The sequence below is a fragment of the Aythya fuligula genome, chromosome 11 (assembly GCF_009819795.1).
Source record: "Aythya fuligula isolate bAytFul2 chromosome 11, bAytFul2.pri, whole genome shotgun sequence".
Classification (NCBI taxonomy): domain Eukaryota; kingdom Metazoa; phylum Chordata; class Aves; order Anseriformes; family Anatidae; genus Aythya; species Aythya fuligula.
In genome coordinates this window covers 8,418,104-8,439,877 of record NC_045569.1, presented here as the reverse complement: position 1 = coordinate 8,439,877, position 21,774 = coordinate 8,418,104, and the positions used below count along the sequence as shown (strand labels likewise).

The 21,774-nt window shown below is 36.8% G+C and overlaps 1 protein-coding gene across 2 annotated transcripts in view; it reads left to right on the top strand.

The window, feature by feature from the left end:
- SCAPER (S-phase cyclin A associated protein in the ER) overlaps positions 1 to 21,774 on the top strand; it is a 157,812-nt gene that overhangs the window by 18,564 nt on the left and 117,474 nt on the right. For both annotated transcript variants that reach the window (XM_032194784.1, XM_032194785.1), the window contains exons 6-13: positions 8,801 to 8,901; positions 10,015 to 10,131; positions 12,619 to 12,779; positions 17,627 to 17,886; positions 18,348 to 18,572; positions 20,153 to 20,323; positions 20,819 to 20,894; positions 21,356 to 21,473. In XM_032194784.1, the coding sequence (XP_032050675.1) occupies positions 8,801 to 8,901; positions 10,015 to 10,131; positions 12,619 to 12,779; positions 17,627 to 17,886; positions 18,348 to 18,572; positions 20,153 to 20,323; positions 20,819 to 20,894; positions 21,356 to 21,473 (1,229 nt within the window). The remainder of the gene's footprint in view (positions 1 to 8,800; positions 8,902 to 10,014; positions 10,132 to 12,618; positions 12,780 to 17,626; positions 17,887 to 18,347; positions 18,573 to 20,152; positions 20,324 to 20,818; positions 20,895 to 21,355; positions 21,474 to 21,774) is intronic.

Genomic DNA, 21,774 nt, shown 5'->3' with positions numbered 1-21,774 from the left:
TAAGTGAGCAGCTGGAATATTCATTTGTGGCGTGGTCTTTTGTTTGTGACATGTTCTCTTAAAGATTGCTGTTAAATGTAAATTAGTACTCACCCCCGCCTTTGGACAGGAGGAGTTCAGGTCATTCTTAGGCTTTTTCCATTTTCAGTATTGCAGTACTGGCCTCCTGAATATTTTAAGATGGAAATTCTGCTTACAGATGTTTATTAAAGCTCATGCTACAAATAAGAACGGAATAGCTTTACTTCTATGTCCTTTTTTTTTTTTTTTTTCTTTTTTGGAGGGGGGGGAACTTTTTATAGTGTGTAAAAATATCTGTTGGTTAAAATGTTACCAAAAAAAATACCAACAGACAAATCAGCTCAGTTGAAAATGGTTTAATGTATTTCTACTGTAAGTAAAGAGCTGAGGATTTTGATAAATGAGAACTCCATATTGCTACATTTTTCTATTTACTTTTCACTTATTTGACAGAATATTTTGCTAACTCTTCATGAAGTACTATTTTTATTTTTACTGCTGAACACGTGAGAAACAATATTAAATAAGGAATCCTTTCTATTGAGATAAATCTATGATATAAAAAACAATTCACATTTCAACTTCTAAGTGATACCTCCTCAACTTTGTCTTGGTCAATTGGCACGTGCTGTTCTATTTAAACATTGCAGTTGTATGAAGGTCATATTAAAAGATATTTGTAAAAATGAAATGTGACATTCAGGCATTTAAAACCTTCCCATTAACCCGGTATAAAGGTGTTCGTTTTTGATTTTGTACTTTTTGCTCCCTTGTAGTCTTACAGTTGGTATAGTTGTATTGATTATGTTGTCACTGGAGATAATGTTTGATGCTCCCAAATCGGAAAGGGCTCTAGTGGCTGCTTGTGGTTGAAAATGCAGATGAAAGGTTTGTGGTAAGGATACAAACAGTGGAAGTGTGTGTAAGATCAGCAGTGGTGGTGTGTATTTTCTCTCAACTTTGGGCACTGTTGTAGGTGGTAATTTGCTATTGATTTAACTGTGAGAACTCCCAAACTGTATGCATAGATACAGCTTTGTTGCTTTGCTTATAAAGATAAAACAAAAATTGTTCAATTATTTGAAAAAGAAATAAAGGATCCTCAAGTTTAAGTATTTCTCTGCATGAATCAGTTTGTCCAGTGATGCTGTAGTCTAATAGATCTGACAGTGACGAGCTATAGTCTAATACATGTATATCTGTCTATAACCTTGGGCATTTCAAAACGTGAATGCACTGGATATTTATACGTTAGCTAGGTTTCTATGTCTAATCTTTATATGAAATTCTATTACCTAGTATTTTGTGGTTTTGGATGGTGAACTTAGGCACAAAAATACTAGTAATGCCAAGTACTCTTTGCATCTCTTTCTGTCTCCTAAAAGGAATTAAGCCCCAAATTATCTGCGGATGGAATAAGGCAGATTCCATTGCCAGTGGAATTTTGGTTAATGTAACAGAACTTCTGCGACTGATTGATGGTCTTAGGTGTCTCAGCAACTGGCAACGGGGAGAAGAGTTATATATATGCATAAAGTGTGTGTGTGTATGTGATAGAGTTTGAGCAACTGGATCCAGTAGCTAAGGATACTTTAAGTTTAGGAGATTCTCAACTACTTGAAATTCAACGGATGTCTTTTTCTTCCTCCTATGATGAATTAATGGCTTCAGCTGCTTTTTGTTTCAAAAAATTTGCTTTTCAAGATGTTAAAAATTTAGTTCAATGTTCTTTTTAAATTTCTGTTTGGCATTACTTCATACTTGTACAAACTTTTATCTTTCCACCTAGCCCTTACTTACTGGTATAGTTCTACAAGATTTTGAGCAGGATAGTTTCTCTCCTTGTTTGTAATGCTCACATACATTGTTAAATCAGTCCACTTTGGGTACGGTTCAATTAAAAAAGTTTTATTCTTCTTGAGATTTTTGTGCCCTTCTACAAAATGGAAAAAGTACGAGATACACTGTAAAGAGGTAGATAAAGCCTTTTCCTTAAGTCTTGACATTTTGTAGGGCGGTGTTAGGTGGAAGAACCAGCTGAAGCAACGTTAGTGAAGGCCTTCCAAGTGGGGGGATATCTGTGAGTGATTTACCATAGTTTCAGTTGATTGAAGGCCTCCCTGAAGGAGAGAGGAACTTGTTTCATTAGGGGCTCTCACTGAGAATGCTTCGTGAGGGCTGGTTTTGGTTCAGGATATGCTAATTCTTATGATTTCAATCTCTTTGCGTGCAGACTGAGACCCGTAGTAATCCATGCTGATTACTGGATTTCAAGACAGCTAAGAAAATAAAACTGTTTCTAAATGTGTTGGAGCTAAAGGTAGAAAAAAACACACAAGGCTTTCCTAACTTCAATGAAAGGAATCTACAAAGATTCAGTATAATGGTCAAGTGAATCCAGGCCAGATCTTGACTGCATTTTCACTCATAAGAGCTGGTTCAACCCTGTCCATCTTACTTTTTGGAAGATAAGGTTTTATATTATTTATTTCTTTTCGTATATTTCAATTTTCTAGCTGCATCTACTTGGTGCCAGGGAAGTGGTGGTGGAGGCAGAATGCAGAATCTGAGTTTGTTACTTCTGACTTTTGAGGAGAAATGATTTGTTATACATGAATTTCCGTTCTTTCCTTGTAGCGCTGCAAATCTTAAGAAAGGTGTCCAAAGAAGGGTTATGAAGCATCTTATTTCCTCTACGCAGGTCTCTGAGTGTTCTGTTTAGATACATTATTCTTGTTAGAACGTCCTGGTTTCCTTTGACTCTGAGTGAAAAATATCTTGGCTTTGCAAAGGAATTGGAAAAACAGAAGCAAAACCAAACTTGTGCAGAATACAAGGTTGTTGTTTTTTTTGTTTGTTTGTTTGTTTTTAATTATGGTTTACTCAGCATCTCTTGCTTTCAACACCTAATCAATGCTAATTATGTCTCTATCAGTGTCATCTATTTACTGTATTTCTGTCACTTTCATAACCATTTTGGACATTGACTTAAGACATCTGTACAACCAGGTATTCATTTTTTTGATATCTAGGGGAACATTTCCAGCTAGAAGGAGAATTTCAGCATGAAGTAACGTCTGTTTTGTATGATGGAATATCTTTTCTTTTTATTCAGTAAAACCAAGTTTCCCTGAAAGCCTAAGACAGTGATTTATGTCTTAAAACATGTATAATTCTTTTTATGTTTCTTGCAAGACTGAGTCTTTCAGATCAATAGATTTTTATGGAACATACATTTTGAAACATTCTCATATTATTTGAGAAGGTCTAACTCTGCAGTTGGAATACATCAGGAGTACAGCAGTCTGCTGCTTCTCTCTTGTTTTAAAGAAAATGCTTTTTCTGAGAGTGAAGTTGTTCAGGAAGAGTTATGTGTATATTTCTTTCTAAATAAATACCTTGTGGCTGTGTTGTGACAGCCAATGCCCAGTGAAAATCTATTCTGGAACCATTCTTCCTGCCTTTTTGGACACTTAAATTTTCATTGTTGTCATCTTCTGCAGATGGATGAAAATCATTGAAGCTAACGGTAAGGGATAGGAAAATCAGGTAGTGATTGGGCGTTCAGCCTCACAGATGGAAGTGGTTGAGGTATTTCAGGATAATAATTTATGGTTTTTAGAGCAGATTTGGAATAGATAGCCAGCTGCTAAAAGCCACCATCTCTTCAGACTGGCAGTCTGGATGATCCTATTCCTGGCCCTTTGTGCTTAATAACGTATATACTGCTTTTGTGTAAATAAATTGTGTGCTTTAAGTTCTTGCACGTGTCCTCTGACATCTGGAGGAAGATTTTTTCCATAGCAGTGACACTTCTTAGGAACACATCCAGGCAGGTGTTGAATATGTCCAGAGAAGGAGACTCCACAGGCTCTCTGGGCAACCTGTTGCAGTGCTCTGTCACCCTCACAGTAAAGAAGGGTTTTCTCATTTTCAGATGCAGCTTCCCATGCTTCAATTTCTGCCCATTCCATCTCGTCCTGTTGCTGGGCACCACTGGAAAGAGTCTGGGCCCATCCTCTTGACACCCTTCCTTCAGCTATCTATATACATAAATATTCATATATTTATATGCATCTTTGTTTAACCTAACCCAGAGCTGGCTTTAAGTGGTTGTAGTTCCAAGTACAAAGGAACCTACAAGGAAGCCATTTTGCACTGAATTACTAAAACACCTGATTAACATTGAAAACATAAATTGAAAGAAAGAAGGAACCTATGTTGCCAGCTAAAATGTACTGGAGTACATGAAAATGGAATTTATTCTGCTAAATACATAATCTAAAATATTCAGCATAGATAATTTAAACAAAGCATGCTTAATTTGTAAAGGAAAATGTATATTTCTATCCATGAGAATAAGCTGCAGTACAGATGTGGTGACTAAGTTCCTCTCTCACACTGCAATTTAGAATTGTAGTGACTTAAACATGCTATCTTCTGTGCTTTTCTCTCTCTCTCTTTTCCCCTTCCTTGTTTGAGAATAGGAGGATAAGTGGAGAAGATGAAGTTTCAAAGCAGCTGCATGATTTCCAGGCAAAGTGAACCTCTGGTTTTAAAGGCTATAATCGACCTGGCTGGGACCCAAGTCAAGATGGTTCTGATTCCGGAGTACAGGATTATTCTAATACAGCTATTCTATTTATAGAGAGACTTTCTGATTGGAAAGGCATTAATATGATCAACTGAAGAGTGTAGAAGCACAACTTAAATATACGTATGTACATAAAAGCTGAAGCAGTAGTTGCGAACTGGAGAAAAGGAAATGCACAGAAAAAAGCTTTTTAATGTGCAGGGCTGTGAATCAGAATGATGGAGGAAACAGGAGCTGCATTGTGTGTGTTTTTAGTCGTGTGTCACTGATTTTTCATTTAGCTGTTGTTTTTTTTTTTTAACAGTACTGCTTTCTTTTTTAGTTTGAACTGGTTCTTTAAAAATTGTGTGGGATAGATATGACCTTGAAAAATAATGGGATTTAAAATTGTTTTGACTCTAGTGCAGCCATACTCTACCCCATAAAGGTTCCTTTTTGTCAGCACCTTCTCAAGTGGTACGAGTTTCCACTGCTTCAGCACCACAGGGTATATCTGCTACATGCAATACTGCAGGTAAGCTAGAGAGCTGTATTGATGTCCAAGACCCAAGAGCCCCGTGCGCCGGTATTGTGTGTCAGTAGGACAAAGGGATGGCGCCAACCATCCTGCTGTATGCGCCAGTAACTAGAATTAATTACAAACCAATCGAATCCGTTGCAGCCAATTGGTAAACTAATTGGTAATTTTAGCTGTACATCTATATGTAGTTATCTGGATGCCTGTAACGGCGCTTTCAGAGCCACTTTTGTTCTGCTTCATCCTGCCTGACAAAATGGCCCTCATAGCTGTAGGGAGAAAGATGTGCATCAGTGAATATGGGGCCGCTCCAGCTGCTTGTCTTGTTTGTATTCCCTTGTTCGTAAAACATGACTCGGATTACAGCTGCATGGTTCTGCTCTGATCATTTCTGATAATGTGCAGCTAAACATTCCTTAAAATAGGGTAAGCCATTTATTGTAGTTTTTTCATGTGCCAGCTCACTTCAGAAATATAACTCATATTCAGATTGATTCATGTTTTTGTGAGGAATATCTCAGTGGCAGACTTGAAAAATAAATGATTCAGAATTAAATTTTGCTTTCTATGCCCTTATTGTTAATAACAGTCAGCACAACTTAGTGTAGGCTAACTGAAATGTATTTGAATTGAATTAGAAAGCTGAAATTTTATTAGCAAAACTGGAGAAAAAAAAAGAGCTGGCTAAAATACTTGACTTGTTCATTTTTTGGAGCAGACTTTAACATGCAAATTATTTTAGTGTTGTAAACTAACTGCCTTGTAAGAAAGATTTTTGCTTGCTTTTTTGTGGAGTATTTCAAAACAAAGAGTAACTTTCAGATCAGCAGTGGTACTATGTTTGACTTCCTTCTGACTTCTCCTTTATAACAAACAGCATATGTTCTAGGTCTGTCGTACATCCTAGTTAAAAGGATACTTCTGTGCAAACTAAAGCTGACTTTTAAACTTGCATGTGTTAAACAAAATTAATAATCATCTTTACATTTTGTACAGAAAAGAGTTTTGCATGTATAAAAGGTCCTTTTTCTGTTAGAAGTAGAAGTGAATAGGAAGTGATGCTACAAAAATAGAGATTAGTTGGCTTTACTGTAGTAGAATTCTTACTGTTTTCAATGTGTTTTTTTTTTTTTTATTGTTTAAGATTTTTAGTTATACACTTAACTAATAGGTTTTTATTTTATGTGGTAGAGACCAACGCATAATTTGCAATCTTCTTCTAACTTCAAGACGTTGCAATGTTCTGAATGAAACTGCAGCACACCTACATCATTTCTGACAGGGAATGGTTAAACCTGCCCAAGAGCTATGGGATGGAGTACGTTGCTCTTAAGATCTCTTCCAGTTGTATTATTTTATAGTATATAAATCTTTCAAGCCATGCAATATGTTCACAAATGCAGTTTTTTTGTGATTAACTCAGGTAAAAATGGGTAAATTCTTCAGCAACTCCATTATAGTTCAAAAATAACTTTTAGAATGGTAGAAAACTAACTGGTTTGTAATGGTAAAGATTGTAATACCAATAGTCTGGGTATTGTAGTTGTAGGGTCTGGGCTTGTAATCATTCTGTAGTGGAGGATTTGCAATTAGAGACTTTTGTTCACTTATTAAGGTCTACTAATCAGAGAGGAGAATGTAAGCTTGGCACTTTGCAGGTCATCTTGTCTATTTCGCAGTAACTTTGTCAAAGGCAGTCGTTTTATAAACCAGATTTAATGCAGCCATCCTTTCTATTCTGTCTGTCAAAATAGTGCCATGAGATTCTCCTTAAAGTTCCTTTATTAGTATAATAGTGCTGATAATCTAATGTGGCAGTAGGATGTCTGTCACAAACCCAGATGAGCACAGGGGCATCCATCTGTGCCCCCTTTGAAAGATCTGCACTCTTGAAAGACCATAGGAACAAGGTACAGTTGGCTGTACTTCAGGGCTCAAGATAAGATCACCCGTATGGTGGACCAAGGGAAACCAGCTGATGTGATTTTTTTGGACTTCAGCAAGGCTTTTGACACGGTTTCCCATAGGATCCTACTGGACAAAATGTCCACCATACAGCTAAATAAAAACATCATACGATGGGTGAGCAATTGGCTAACGGGCAGGGCCCAAAGGGTTATGGTAAATGGAGCTGTGTCAGGCTGGCGGGCGGTCACCAGTGGGGTCCCTCAAGGCGTCATTTTAGGGCCGGTACTTTTCAATATTTTTATAAACGATCTGGATGTAGGAATAGAGGGTATTTTGAGCAAGTTTGCTGATGACACCAAACTTGGAGGAGTTGTGGACTCAAATGAGGGCGTAAAGGCCTTACAGAGGGATCTGGACAGGTTGGAGAGCTGGGCGATCACCAACCGCATGAAGTTCAATAAGAGCAAGTGCCGGGTCCTGCACCTGGGACGGGGAAACCCTGGCTGCACGTACAGACTGGGCGATGAGACGCTGGAGAGCAGCCTAGAAGAGAGGGATCTGGGGGTCGTGGTAGACAGCAAGTTGAATATGAGCCAGCAGTGTGCCCTGGCAGCCAGGAGGGCCAATCGTGTCCTGGGGTGCATCAAGCACGGCATCGCTAGTAGGTCAAGGGAGGTGATTGTCCCACTCTACTCTGCGCTGGTGCGGCCTCACCTCGAGTACTGTGTGCAGTTCTGGGCACCACAGTATAAAAAGGACATGAAACTGTTGGAGAGTGTCCAGAGGAGGGCTACGAAGATGGTGAAAGGCCTTGAGGGGAAGACGTACGAGGAACGGCTGAGGTCACTGGGCCTGTTCAGCCTGGAGAAGAGGAGGCTCAGGGGAGACCTCATCACAGTCTACAACTTCCTCGTAAGGGGGTGTCAAGAGGCAGGAGAGCTTTTCTCCATTAACACTAATGACAGGACCCGCGGGAACGGGGTTAAGCTGAGGCAGGGGAAATTTAGGCTGGACGTCAGGAGGGGGTTCTTCACAGAGAGGGTGGTTGCACACTGGAACAGGCTCCCCAGGGAAGTGGTCACTGCACCGAGCCTGTCTGAATTTAAGAAGAGATTGGACTGTGAACTTAGGCACATGGTCTGAACTTTTGGGTAGACCTGTGCGGTGTCAAGAGTTGGACTTGATGATCCTTAAGGGTCCCTTCCAACTCAGGATATTCTATGATTCTAACTAATTTTTTCTAATGCAAGGATTTCTGGATTCTTCAGAAGGAATCCCCTTCATCTGATACAGTTGCCATTGTGTAACTTGGTGTTCACTCTGCAGACAGAGGAATCACCAGCAGTATGTTTTTATTCTTCCACAGGTCTATAAGAATGTATACACTTTTATTTTATTTTATTTTATTTACATATTGGATGAAGTATTTTAAAGGATAATGATTTTGACAGAAGACAAACCAACCCTCAAACAGTAGTATCTATGTATATTAGGAATTATTTTCTTGCCAAATTTTTCTCTTCTGTCCTTAGATGTTGGTGCTTGGAGAGATCTTGGAAAACATGTTTTTGATAGAATAAGTGTTTTAATGTTTGTTGACATAAAAATCTTAACTGTTTGGGCTTCCCCGCCCCCCTTGTTTTTATTTTTGATAGGAAAGACGCAGGCCAGTAACTTTCCTACTTTCTACTCACTTCTCTTTTTGGGGTCATAGGAACTGTTTTTGAAATACTAAGGTTTATGTAATGGTTGCTTTTCAGGAAGTCCTGATGATGCTTGATAACTATGTAAGGGACTTCAAAGCGCTGATTGACTGGATACAGCTACAGGAGAAACTAGAAAAGGCTGATGCTCAAAGCAGGTAATGAGACTTTTATTTTTTTCTCTTATCTATATCCAAAATGCAGACTCATGATAAAAGTCATTCTGCAGCAGCCATTTAGCAAATAGAACCACTTTTAATAGCTGTTGTAGGGAACCCAGAAGAATATTTTTCTTTTGGAGGTAATTGATGTGAGCATGTAGTGGGGATTCTTTCCTCCCTTGCAGAGTTATCAAGGAATAGTGGTGCTGGAAATGGAAGGGAGTTTGGAAGGATGGTATTAGAAAGGTAAAGCTGTTTACATCATCACAATTTGTGCCTTAAAAAAGGCACAGTTAAAGTCACTTATGTGAATTTTTTTTTTTTTTTAAACCCTTCTTCCCTAACAGTGGGTTCTACAAATTTGATTTTGTTCTTAATTGCCGGTTGTAATTTCCATGTAATCAGATTAGCTTCAAGAGCAAGAATTAAAAGTAGGAAAAAAAAAAAGTAGAGGCATAATAAAACTGCAGTTCTGGTTTCCATCTCATGCTCTGTCTCTTTGGATGAGAATACTTTATGTTAGTAGCAGTTAAATTAATTCAACCTGTTCAATTATCTTTGCTAGTAGACATTTATCAGTAAATGTTATTGCAGATTTTTTGTTACATCAGTGGTGTAATAGAATGAGTTGATGGTGATATATTGGGTTAGTTCTAATTTTTTATTTTTATTTTTTCTCCTGTACCAGGAGATATTTGTTACATATATTAAACAAAGCAGCATTTAAACACTATCAAATGCTCTGTTATATGGGATAAGACAATGTAGGTTTCTTCCTTGATTTGTCAGGGCTTTTTATGTGCATTGTTACAGTCACTAGAACTAGAGGGTATTTCCAGTTCTACCCTTAGTCATTTTCCTTTTACTGGTTGGTTTAATGTTTAGTCCCATACTGAAATTTAAAATAAGTGGTGTAGTTTAAAAGTGAATGATTTTTGATCTCAGTCTGGCTAGTACGGTTTGGATTCGGTGTGGAAACAATTGCTAAGATGCCTGATTATGTTCAGCAGTATTCCGTAATACTATAGAGCATTTACAGATCATGGTAAGGTGACAGAGGAATAGTTATTGAGAATTTTATTTTTAACCATTTCTTTCCTGAATTTGCAGACCTACTTCACTAGCCTGGGAAGTAAAGAAGATGTCTCCTGGACGCCATGTGATACCAAGTCCCTCAACTGATAGAATTAATGTGACATCAAATGCTCGAAGAAGTTTAAATTTTGGGTATGAAAACAGATAAGTCTATTAAAGCTGAAGTAAGGATTTATTTGAAGCTGAGTTAATGAACGTGCCATTTTTCTATAGTAATCAATATATTGCTTTGCTATTTATTAAGTCATACCTACAAATATTTGCATTAGTGGAAGAAAAGCATATGTTCTGTAAAGAAAAAAAAACTATCAAGGACATAATTTTTTTATTTATTTTATTACATATTTAACTATTGTATTTTATGTTCAGGTCTTTGGAATGACCAGTTGGTGTATTTCATGTTACCTATTTAATAATCTTCTACAAAACTAAGGTTAAAATTTGTATAATTGTAATTCTAAAATTACCTGTATGAACAATGCAAATGGCCAGCTGAATATGCACAAGTATTGATCAGAAGGAATGAATGTAAACTGAGTTTATTATGACTCTGAACAGCAAAATTGATACAAGTTTAAATATAGAGCATGTTGTATACTAGAATAACGCATCTTTCACTTATCTATAATGAAAATGACTGTGGAAGGAGCTCAACAAAAATATGTATAAGCACCATTTTAGAGCAGCACTGTCTGGTGCTGTTTCAGTTCTGGAGAGCACATGTCCAATCTAGATCATTCTCAGACTGCGTTATTAATTCATTCAGGATTGATGAGTTCTAGAGCATGTACCGTAAGTAGTGACAGTGGCCTTGAGAGATCCATTAGAATATTTGGTCAGGACCGCTGAGTGTTCAGTTGTGTTTAAAATTTGAATATCAGAATCTATGAAGATACTACAAACTGGTGGAAAAATTACACCAACAGTGCTAGTGTCTTTGTATGCATTAATACCTACTTGACAGTGTTTGAGAGGTTTTCTGCTTAGATACGTGATGATTGGAGGAAAATATGTGCAAGCAGTCAAAGGAAAAAATTGAGTATGGAGGAAATAAAAGCTCTTTATTAAAAAAAAGCTCAGCAAAATGTCTTTCCATTAAGTTTTTTCCATTTACAGTCTGGTCTTTGACAGTTTTACTATTCATTTGTATACAGCTTGCTTTGTAAATATCTACTGTAGTAGTTTGTAGCTACTTAAGTATCCTAATGCAGCCTGAGGTTTTGGTTGGCCTCTTTTTCTGATGTCCTCACATTGTATTGCATCTCCACAGGATCAGAGGGGATTGTAAAAACTAGCTAGAGTTTCATGGCATTATTCTTTATAGCTGTTTGATGGCTGACTTGATAAAAATGGGAAATACAACCACCTGATATCCCACTGGCTTAAAATAAGTGAGCAGTCTGGTTATGTAGGGGTTTTCTACGTATTTGCTTGAGACTCGCAAGATCTCCAAATCTTTATCCCTGCTTTGCTTTAGCTAATGATGCAGCTGGATTTGTTGGACCATCTTACTCAGCGTTATAATGTTTGGAAGAGAAATTGGTTCTGTGGTGCAGATAAAGTGAACCTTGTCACTGAAAAGAACTGGATGCTTCTTGAACAGAAGGGATGTTAATGTTTTCAAGTTTATAAAAATCATTTGGGTTGCGTTCATTTGAATAAAGTATCGTGGTTTTGCTCTAAGTGGTGGACAAAAGAAAGAATAAAATGAAAAACCATTACAGTTCTATCCATCCAGAAATTCAAAGTTTAGCAGAGTCATTTAGGTCTTTCTGGATGGCTCTCCACTTTATTTCTGTGGAGGAGGTAAGAGAAAATAAATGTATTAATTTATTTACTTAACTGTCTAATGAAACAAAGTACATTATGGATTTGTCTCATCTACATTTATAATTAAAACTGCACTTCAGTGGACTTCCTGTACATATAGTTTGACTACTCATATTCATAATGGTTGCAGCCCATTCTGTACAGTTCACTGGTGTGACTGGGTAGGAGTTGGGAAGATGCAACAGAAGAGCGGTTATACTTGGCTGTAACTAGGCACCAGACATTTAGTGTTATGATGTTACAGTTTGGTATCAGAGGATGTTTCTTGTGGCAACTGTTTCTACATCGCTGCGGTGTTGCATGTTACTTTTGCTTCTTGACATTTATAAATTTTAGTCTGAGAAGTTAGCTTCCTGTTAATTTGGTTTCATTGACTTTTACATATAAGGAGTCTCACATGGAGATTTTTCTCCAGCTGCAGCATGGCTTGGTATCTCCTTCTGACGTCAGTGTGACTGGAAATAAGTAAGAGGCTATCAAGGTAGTGCCTGATACCTCCACCTGCTGATTTGTTGCTGTGTCCTTGTTTCTGTGGCTATGTGTACCTTTTTAATGAGTTGAATTTTGTACAGATTTTTCTATTAAGACATCTACTGAGGTTTTTAATGTTCAAGGAACACAGATTTTGAAAACTTGGGAGAGAGAAAATAGGTTCCAGTTTTTGGAAATAGATCTCAATCTAAGTCAGTAAAGACCAAGATTCAATAAGGGATGTAATGAGAAAAAGTTTTGTAATGAACCATTGTGCTCTTTGATTAGACACTAATGAGAGCTATGACTTCCATTTAGGAACCCATCAGTGACGATTTCTGCAACACGCCTGGCTCCTTCTGGTGTAAGTTGGGCTGATAAGGTAAAAGCCAACCATGGAACTAAAGCTGCTAATCCTGAGCTAGCAACACCGCCAACCTGCCTGCCAACTCCAGCACAGAAGTCATCACGAAAAAATGGCAAGTCTTTTTTAAATGGCTTATTTTCACAAAGCACATGCTATAAAGTTAGTTTAGCAGGTTACCTATTTTCAAATCGAAATGAAGTCCAATTTTGCATATCACAATATTAAAATTGGAATCAAGGATGGAGAGAAAAGATTCCTGCAGGTATGCATTATCATTGTGATAGCTAAGTTTGAGACAAAGTTGTGTTTTTGAGTATAGGTAGCATGCTAATGTATTTCCAGCAACTATAAATTGATCTGCTAAAACATTAGTGCATAACACCCCAAGAAGAATCTTCAGTCACAAGCTGATAATCTAACTGAGAGTGAGTCAGAGGTACAAAATTTCTTTGCATGAAACCTCTGTGTATGTTTTCTATACTACATCACTGACGTCAGGATCGTAGGAGAAAACAAAGAGCTGTCACTTCCAGGGAAAAAAAGAAAAAAAAAAATCATCTCTGAAGAACAATACGTGTCCAGGATTCTGTAAAAGAGCTCAAAAGTAGTTTTATGTGATCAGGGAGACAACATGATTAGAACTACACTCAGGTGACGGTGGCTGGCTTTTCTTTCTTTGAATACAAGATGACAACTTTTGCACACACTGGAGCTCTGATATTATTTTGAGAACTGCGTTTTTTCAATTTTTTTTCCATGAGTGGACCTGTTGACTTTCTACAAAACCAGCAGGCAAGGTGTAGAAATCAATATTCAGATGAAATTGTGAACAATCTTTTAAATTTTATTTTTGAAGAGAGAAAATACTGGAAGAGAATATATGTATTAGCATAGTGGTACATTCAATCCAGTGGTAGTAGAAATCCTGTATGGTCTTTCAGATACGTGATATATGAAGGAGATAAAATCTTGTTGAAGTGTCTTGCAAGTTAATGTAATTGAGTCAGTAGCATGCAGATTTTTATGCTTAGAAAGAACAATCAAAACCATACTCCAGAAGTGGTTGTTTGGATAGGATTTGATCAGTGCTGTTTGTGTAACAACATCTTGATCTATAAAGTTGCAGTGAGCTGGTTTGAGTGTAGTAGAAGTCTGCTGAATTTTCAGCATTGTAACTGTAAGTTGAATTCCACTTTTGACTTCTGTGTGTTGTTGAAAGTATTCATAAATTTTTTTCCATCGATTATCTTTCATACTAAAATGGCAGACTCCAGGCTGTTAAAATACCCACAAGAATGTCTGATGAAGGTATGGACAACTTCATTAACTATGCAGGGAATAAAAGTAGTCTGCACTTCCATATGGATAACATCTTCTTTAGAGGCTAAAAGGAAAACAAAAGACCTTATTCTTATGTTAGCTTTAGAAACTTAAAGGACTGAAGAATCCCTGTTGTTCTGTGTGTTGTTAATGGCCGTTACTTGCAGCTGATGAGCTCCAAATAGAGCAAAACCATTTAGGTCCTATAGTACTGGCCTGTAAGCTTTCAGTAATTTTTAATTTAAATGTACTATAACAGACCTGAAACATTTCACGTATAGAACTAACAGTCATTCCTTGTAGAGACTTTGTTTATTAAGAATCTCTTATCTCTAACACTGGAGAACTTCAATGATTTTCTCATGGCTGAATTGCAATTTTTTAATAAAAGAAACCAGATGCTTTTTGGAGTGTATTTTCCTTCATATGGAGGGTGGAATCTCTTGAGTAAAATCAAATTGATCTTGCTGACTGGAGCATGCATTATTGACGTAGATATGAGGCTTGTGTATCATCTGCTCTGCCTGTCCACCAGCTAATGCACTCTGCACAGCTGCTAGGTATGTTCAGGCCTTGTGGGAGACTTCCTACTGCTATCCTATAATGCACTCTTGGCTACTCTAAAGCCCAGTTGGGGTTTCCAGTGGCAAGATCTGCCTAAAACACTTTCTTCAGTGGCTTCAAACAGTGTTACCATTAAGCCTCACAATGTTTCTGTGAAATGGACAAGCAGTATGATACTGTATCTGTTTCAAGGTTGATAGGATTTCCAAATTTAACTGGAGAGAGAAAATGCATGGTTTCTCCAGGTATTTCTTTAAATGATTTTTCTTTTTTTCTGGATGCACATTTAAATGGAGTTATATCATCTTATCTGATTTCCCTCATTAAAAACGTTGCTACCTTCAACATTTTCATAATTTGAAAAAAAAATCTGTATTTCAGTCTTAATTTTTTTCTACAAAATGAAACATAGTTTACCAGGGAAATAATTCCCAGGTGTCAGTGGTAAGAGGCAAGATGGGTGATACTGGTTTAGAATGTGTGTTAAGACTGGGAATCAGTGCTTACAGTTAACAGTTGTATGTTGTGAGTATGTAATTCAGGAGAATGTGCAGTTAAGAAAATGTGCACTTTCCAGAAATATTGAATGTGGTTTTTCCACATTTGCACTTGAAATGTAATTAATAATTGTTTTTTCTGTATTAATTGCTCATGTCCATAGTTGTGGATTGATTTTCTTTGTCATGTAGCAAGGACTTCAGATTTGTAGGACATACGGTCCTCTAAAGTAACTGTCCCAGTATGGGCTTATGGAAGAACTCATAACTTTCATGAATTGAGAACAAATTGTGGAAATGGCATCACAAACAGAAAAGAGCATTTTATTCCCGACTGGGTTGTCAAATTCTTAGACCCAATTTCTTTTGAAAATTTACAGTAATTCTCTTTTTAAAATAATTCACATGTATTTATAAGCAATCATTAAAAGTAGTCTGGTAATTTACATCTTTAAAAAGTCTTGCATGTTAACTCACCACTTCTTATTTTGTAAATTTTGTAAATTCACTACTTCACAGACTGCTACATATAATTTTATTTTTCCTAGCTCTCATGTATTCTGTCTTGTAACTGTTTCATCTGAGTATACACTTCTGGATTTGCTTCCCGTTTCTCAAATAATCAGTTTTCCAAAGTGCCTCTCAGATACAGTAATGTTACCTTAGAGATAAAAAAAAAAAAAGGTGCTGAGGTTTAATAATGAATGGGGAAGGTCAAATACGCTACGGTAGTATATTACTTGCAAGTAAATTTTTAAGAAGGGGTATGCATCTCCTAAGGTAGGACTCCTAAGAGTTTTGCACTAAGTTGACTAGATTTATTTTAGTGATGTTGCTGATAAGGCTGCTTGGCCAGTGCTTCCAGGTGGAGTAACCTGGGAAGGATAAGGCCCTGGTGGCTGTAAAGTCCTCAAGATAACAGATGGCTTGTCACTTTCCTGTAACACAAGAGCAAGCAGGGACAGGGAAGCTCAAGAGAAACTAGAGAATGATCAAGGTAGTCAAATAAATTATTCATTAACAAAACTCGGCAAGTAATCAAACTCACCATGTGATACTTAGCGTGTGGAGATGGCTACTGGGCTATATGAAAAGAGTTCCAGGTGTATGCAAAAAAATGGAAGGGAGGATGATGCCCTAATGAGTGTTACCCTTGCTTCAGATTAGGAGCTACATGATCTAGTGTCAATAAATGTATTGGCTTTGCAAATTTTTCTTTAAAAACATGCCTGGAAATTGCTAATTCTTGAGTTTTGTTTGCCATTTAGATTTTATTCTTATGCTGAGCTCTTCTTTCTTATTTTCTTCCATAATTTCGGTACTTTATTAAATGATGATGTTTTATTGCCTCTCCCTTGAGTAATAGATTAGTTCCAAATTGTAATACTTTGTTTTGTAAACTTGCGATACATTGCTATTCTTAACCGTTTTAAAATGAAAAGATTGATCGTGCTTTTCATAAAGATGAAGCTACACGTTTTGAAAATTAGGATTCTTTACAGAACACCTGTTCTCATGATTTATTGTGCCATACTGTTCATTCAAGAGCTAAATTTTGAGATACTTTGAGTTTATACTCTTTATGAAAGTGGGTATTGTAAAAAGGATTGTATCTATTGAAACTAAAACTGATTTAAATGAGTTAAATTTAGGCTTCTTTTTGTGGCGTTGGTCACCTGAGCTTTTCTTCTACAAATAGACATTGTGAGCTTAGCTTTTCTACTCCTGAGCTATCATCAAGTCTCAAAAGAATTCCAGACGTTTCAAGATGTATGAGAAATTGCCTGGTGGTATTAATTGGAGGCTACAGAAATATTACATACAGAGAAGAGGTTTACCTTGAGTTGCTAGAAATGCTCGTATTATGCCTAAGACCTGATAATTCAGGCAGACAAATGTAATTTTGAAGGCATTTCAGGTGTACATCAAGATTAGAGATTAAAAAGGTTGGTCAGAAAGTTGTACTTAACCAGCTTAGAGTAAATGATGACTTAACCAGTCATTAAAGTAAATGGAAGAAAACTACTCTTCTAATTTCATATTGTAATCATGCTGGATTTCTGTAAGAAGAAATTTCCTCAAAGCTGACACTGATTAATGTATTTTAAATATTAGAATGAAACAACTGGGAAAAAAAAGTAAACAACAACAACAAAACAAACCCCAAACCATTTCTGGAACAATAGTAAACCACTTTTTGGACTACACTTTCCTCATTGAAACCTGCAATTACGTCTGTACTTGCAGAGATGTGTGCTTTCACAAAAGGCCTCTAATGTTACTGTTGCTGCATACGCCATCTGGTGAATTAGCAGTGTAGATGTAAAAACGCTTAAGTACGTGTCATTTTTCACCTGGTTATGTGTATAAGTAACTTAACAGTAAGAGAATTGGTGCCATCCACAAGAGAGTTGTTCAGTCTTTGTGAAACTGATAGCACTTGAAAGTAAAAAGCTTTGCTTAAAATGTTCCATTGATTTTTGGTGTTTATTTTTAAAGAGAACATTTTTATCACTAAACTTGCATAATACTGTAGTAAAACAGTTGTTTATAACGGGGTGTTGGTTTTTTTATGTAGATCGAAAGGATGCAGAGGGCTGGGAAACAGTTCAGCGTGGAAGGCCTGTTCGATCTCGATCCATGGCTTTGGCAACAAAACCTGTAGTTGCAGAATCACTGAAGCCCAGAGGTGACAGTGACAAAGAAAATGTCATTTCGCCACCATCGGAGAGTAAGAGTAGGAGTTCAGTCTCTGACGATGGTGCATCCAAAAGCACAGAGCTTGCACAGAAAGACCCTTTACATCAGTCTGAACATCCTCTTACTGAGAGGACTCAGGTCAGTAAAATTTTGAACCATTTTCTTGCTTTAAGAAGTCTTGCAGCTTTTTCTTTAGAGAATTTTCTGAAGGTACTATTGTCAAGAGTTCATATTCACTAAACAGATTAGAATAGGGTTGAAAATGATGACTTATTTCAGTTAGATTTGTGAGAACACATTAATATGTTGGCACAAATAGGTAAGTTAAAAATCATAAGGTGAACCATATGATTTACAATGCTTTGGACAGGCTTCCCATTGTTTTCCAAGAACTCATCATTAGGCACATTTCATACAAAGAGCAATTCAGGTAAAGATCCAACTTTTGCAAAGTTATGACTCACTGGAAATCTTTGTAAGTGGAGTTGTTTATATCACTCACTGTAAGGATGCCAGGTATTTTGTTAAAATCCTATTCACTTTGGTGACTTTTCAAAAATCAGTATTACCTTATTAATTTTGCAAATGTCTCCAACTAGTTCACAGCACACACAGTAGAAGATACAGGGTGCACTGGCACACTCTTGCAAGAAGATTCCTTACAAACGGTTTCTGAGGTGCCTCCAGTTCTCACAAATACTGACAGTACTTCAGCGACTCCCCAGATGAATGAAGCTTCCTCTGTGATCCCTGATGACGTAGACCAACTTCAGACAGAAAAAGCTAGAACTGAAACTGAAATGGATCCCTCAGATATTTCAAATGTGAGTGCTGCCAGATGGGTAAGAAATATTACAAGATTTGTGAGTAAATACTAACTGTAAGCCTTAATTTTCTCATTCTATGTTGCATGGTGTTTAGTGTTAGCCTCTTGTACAAATTGAACAAAAGTTTATAGAGGACTTAATGTAGAAAAAAAATGTGTTGCACACATCCTTATCGTAATAGGTTGAATTCCAGTGAAGTTTCTGAATTGGAAGTAGAAATATATAAGTGCATTATTTGGAATAAAGAGTATTAGTGTGCTCTAACTGTTTTTTTTCCTTACATATGATTGCCATAGTTTCTTGTTTCCTTCCATTATCAGTCATTTAAGAGTATGTTTCTTATTAAATTCTTACTCCAGTTTTGCTAATTATCCAAGCTGGAAAGACATAGGATGTCATAATTCTGTTAGAAACAAATGTAGACCTCCTTACCTTTTAAGGCTAACTAAACTGCTTTCTTGGGTCTTCCCGTACAACTAGCAATGATGACAAATGCTGTTCTGAAATAACAAATGTCAAGTCAATATTCTCTTTTAATGTGGATTCCTATAAAGAATGTCTTCTCTTGTCTGTTGGATTCTGCGGGTTTCGATGTGTCTGCTTTACAGGGTTTCTCTGAGCAGAGTCGCAGCAATGCCGCATAAAATCCAATTGTCTAGTGTTTTTGTGTTTTGGTTTTTTTTTTTTTCATATCTTGACACTAGATTAGTATTGTGATTTACAGAACTTTTCCTGTGAATCACCTTCCCTTTACCTAGCAATAGTCTAGTCTGTAAATGATGTTAATTTCCAAGTTGGGTATCTGATTGCTTTTAGAAAGATCTGATTTCTAGCACCTCATCTACTAACATTGTTTCAGATTCTCAATTATTAACAGTTCAGGATGCTAACAGTTTGGGATCTTTTCTCTTGAAGCATTTCACTAGTCCGGATTAAGTTATATTAAATTCAGATTCATGCATTTTGACACATTGCTTGGTATCTAGAGTGGAAGTGAACTAGTTATTACTGGACATTTGAAAAGATGACGACAATTAGCATATTCAGGCTAACATTCCTGACCAACTATGTTGCCATTCATGCTGAAAAACAAGTATAGCCTGAGATTTAGTAATACTAAGCACAGTAAAGTTTCCAGATATGGGTTATCCGCAGGTCCATTTTTGCCTTCTAAATAATACTTCAGAGCATGATTTATTTTCTGAAGGTAGAACAGCACATGCTATCAGTGTTTCAGTGTATGCGTTGCTTAGTTCCTAAGGCTAGGTATTTAAAAGATAGAAATTGGAGACAGACTGTCTTGGTTGCCTTTAATGACAACATTTGTATAAAATATTAGGAATTGTGTGAATGATTATTGGTTTACATAGCCCTTAAATTAGTTGATAACTGCTAACAGTTTTAATGTTTTTTATTTTTCATTCACGTGCAATGTTGACAAAATATAGCAGGAAGGATCTACAGGTAATCAGAAGTTGAACAAAATGTCATACAATTCATATTAACTGTATGAAAACAACTTTTTTGTGCCTGGATCTGATTTGTGGGTGTTTCTTGGTTTCATGTTTCCTATACAGTCTATGGCAGAAGTCCTTGCTAAGAAGGAAGAGTTGGCAGATCGCCTGGAAAAGGCAAATGAAGAAGCTATTGCTAGTGCTATTGCAGAAGAAGAGCAATTAACTAGAGAGATTGAAGCAGAGGAAAACAATGACATTAATATTGAGACTGACAATGATAGTGATTTCTCTGTGAGTGTTTGATTTATTTTAAAGTACCCAACTTTAAGCTGTCTTGGATGTCAGCAGAGTATTAATGTAGAATTTGTCAATCACTTCTTTGTGTGTTAATGCAACCTGTATTACATGCAAATGGAAGTACATAGTGTCAGGTAGTAGATACTGTTGTGTCTTAAGGAGTATTTAGTCTTAGTAAACTCAGCAGCACAGCGCTGCTGAGCGATACAGAGCCTCTGATGTTGCCCTCATTTTCGTGCTGCTTGTTTTTGAGTAGGAACATGGGAGAGTTGGGGTGTGTTACTTTCACTGCTGCCATACAGGAGCTATTCCTGATGAAGTGGTAGTGTCTACTACCTACTATCACAATCAGCAGGAACAGCATCTTTGAGATGGCTAATTGAATTTGGAAACATTGTTAGATATCATCGAGTTGGCACTGTTTAATGTATGTGTCCATCTGTGTGTTAAGTTTTATGTTTTTACTGTGTATATCATATTAATTTTCAGGCTAGTATGGGCAATGGAAGCATATCTTTTTGCGGTATGTCTATGGACTGGAATGATGTCTTGGCAGATTATGAAGGTACATTTTAATATATTACTGTGTTTAACTTGAAATGTCAGCAAAATCTAGAAAAATGTCCGTTTTACTTATGCCTATGTAATTTGGAAGATACCCCTAACATCTAAATATTATTCCAAGTTGTGTCATTTTTGATGTTGTTTCCTTAGGAAAGATGGACTTCTGTGTTCAAGATATCTTTCAGCTTTGTGTGTCATTCTTTAGCTTTCTACTACCATGTCTCTATTAGAATTTTAAAAGTTGTTATCCGGTTTTGTCTTAACGTTTGATTAAAAGTCTAGTAAAATAATCAAGCATTGAAAATGCACAGGAATTAGAGATTCTTCAATCTGAGTTTGCACCTTGCCTAGGCTGAAGGCAACCCATTTGAGAGGGAACTTGAGGAGGACCAAAGCCTTATTAATTGTACTTCTCCCAGAATAGTGTGTTTAAATTATAAAAGTCTGTTTCTTAATGTACAGCCCGGGAGTCATGGCGCCAGAGTAATTCTTGGGGAGACAGAGTGGAAGAAGAGCCTGCACGTCCACCTGGCCATGGAATACACATGCACGAGAAACTGTCGTCACCATCACGCAAAAGGTCTTAGAATTGTTACCTGTCTTGACTGAGCAGTGAAAACAACCAAGCTCATGGCTGTATGAAACTGCTCATGAATCTACTTTAAGTCTGTGGGTGGAAAGTTTTAAATAAATCAATGTATTATTTTCATAATGAACTAGGTTCATGCTAGTTGACCATGAAATAAATATTTGAAGACTAGAAGAACAATATTTACATTTAATTGCAGTCCAGTGGCCTGTTTATGTTCTCTTACTGAAAATGTCATAGAAATGTTTGCAGTGTTGTCAGCTGATGTTGTCTCACTGGTTTTTGCTCTGCT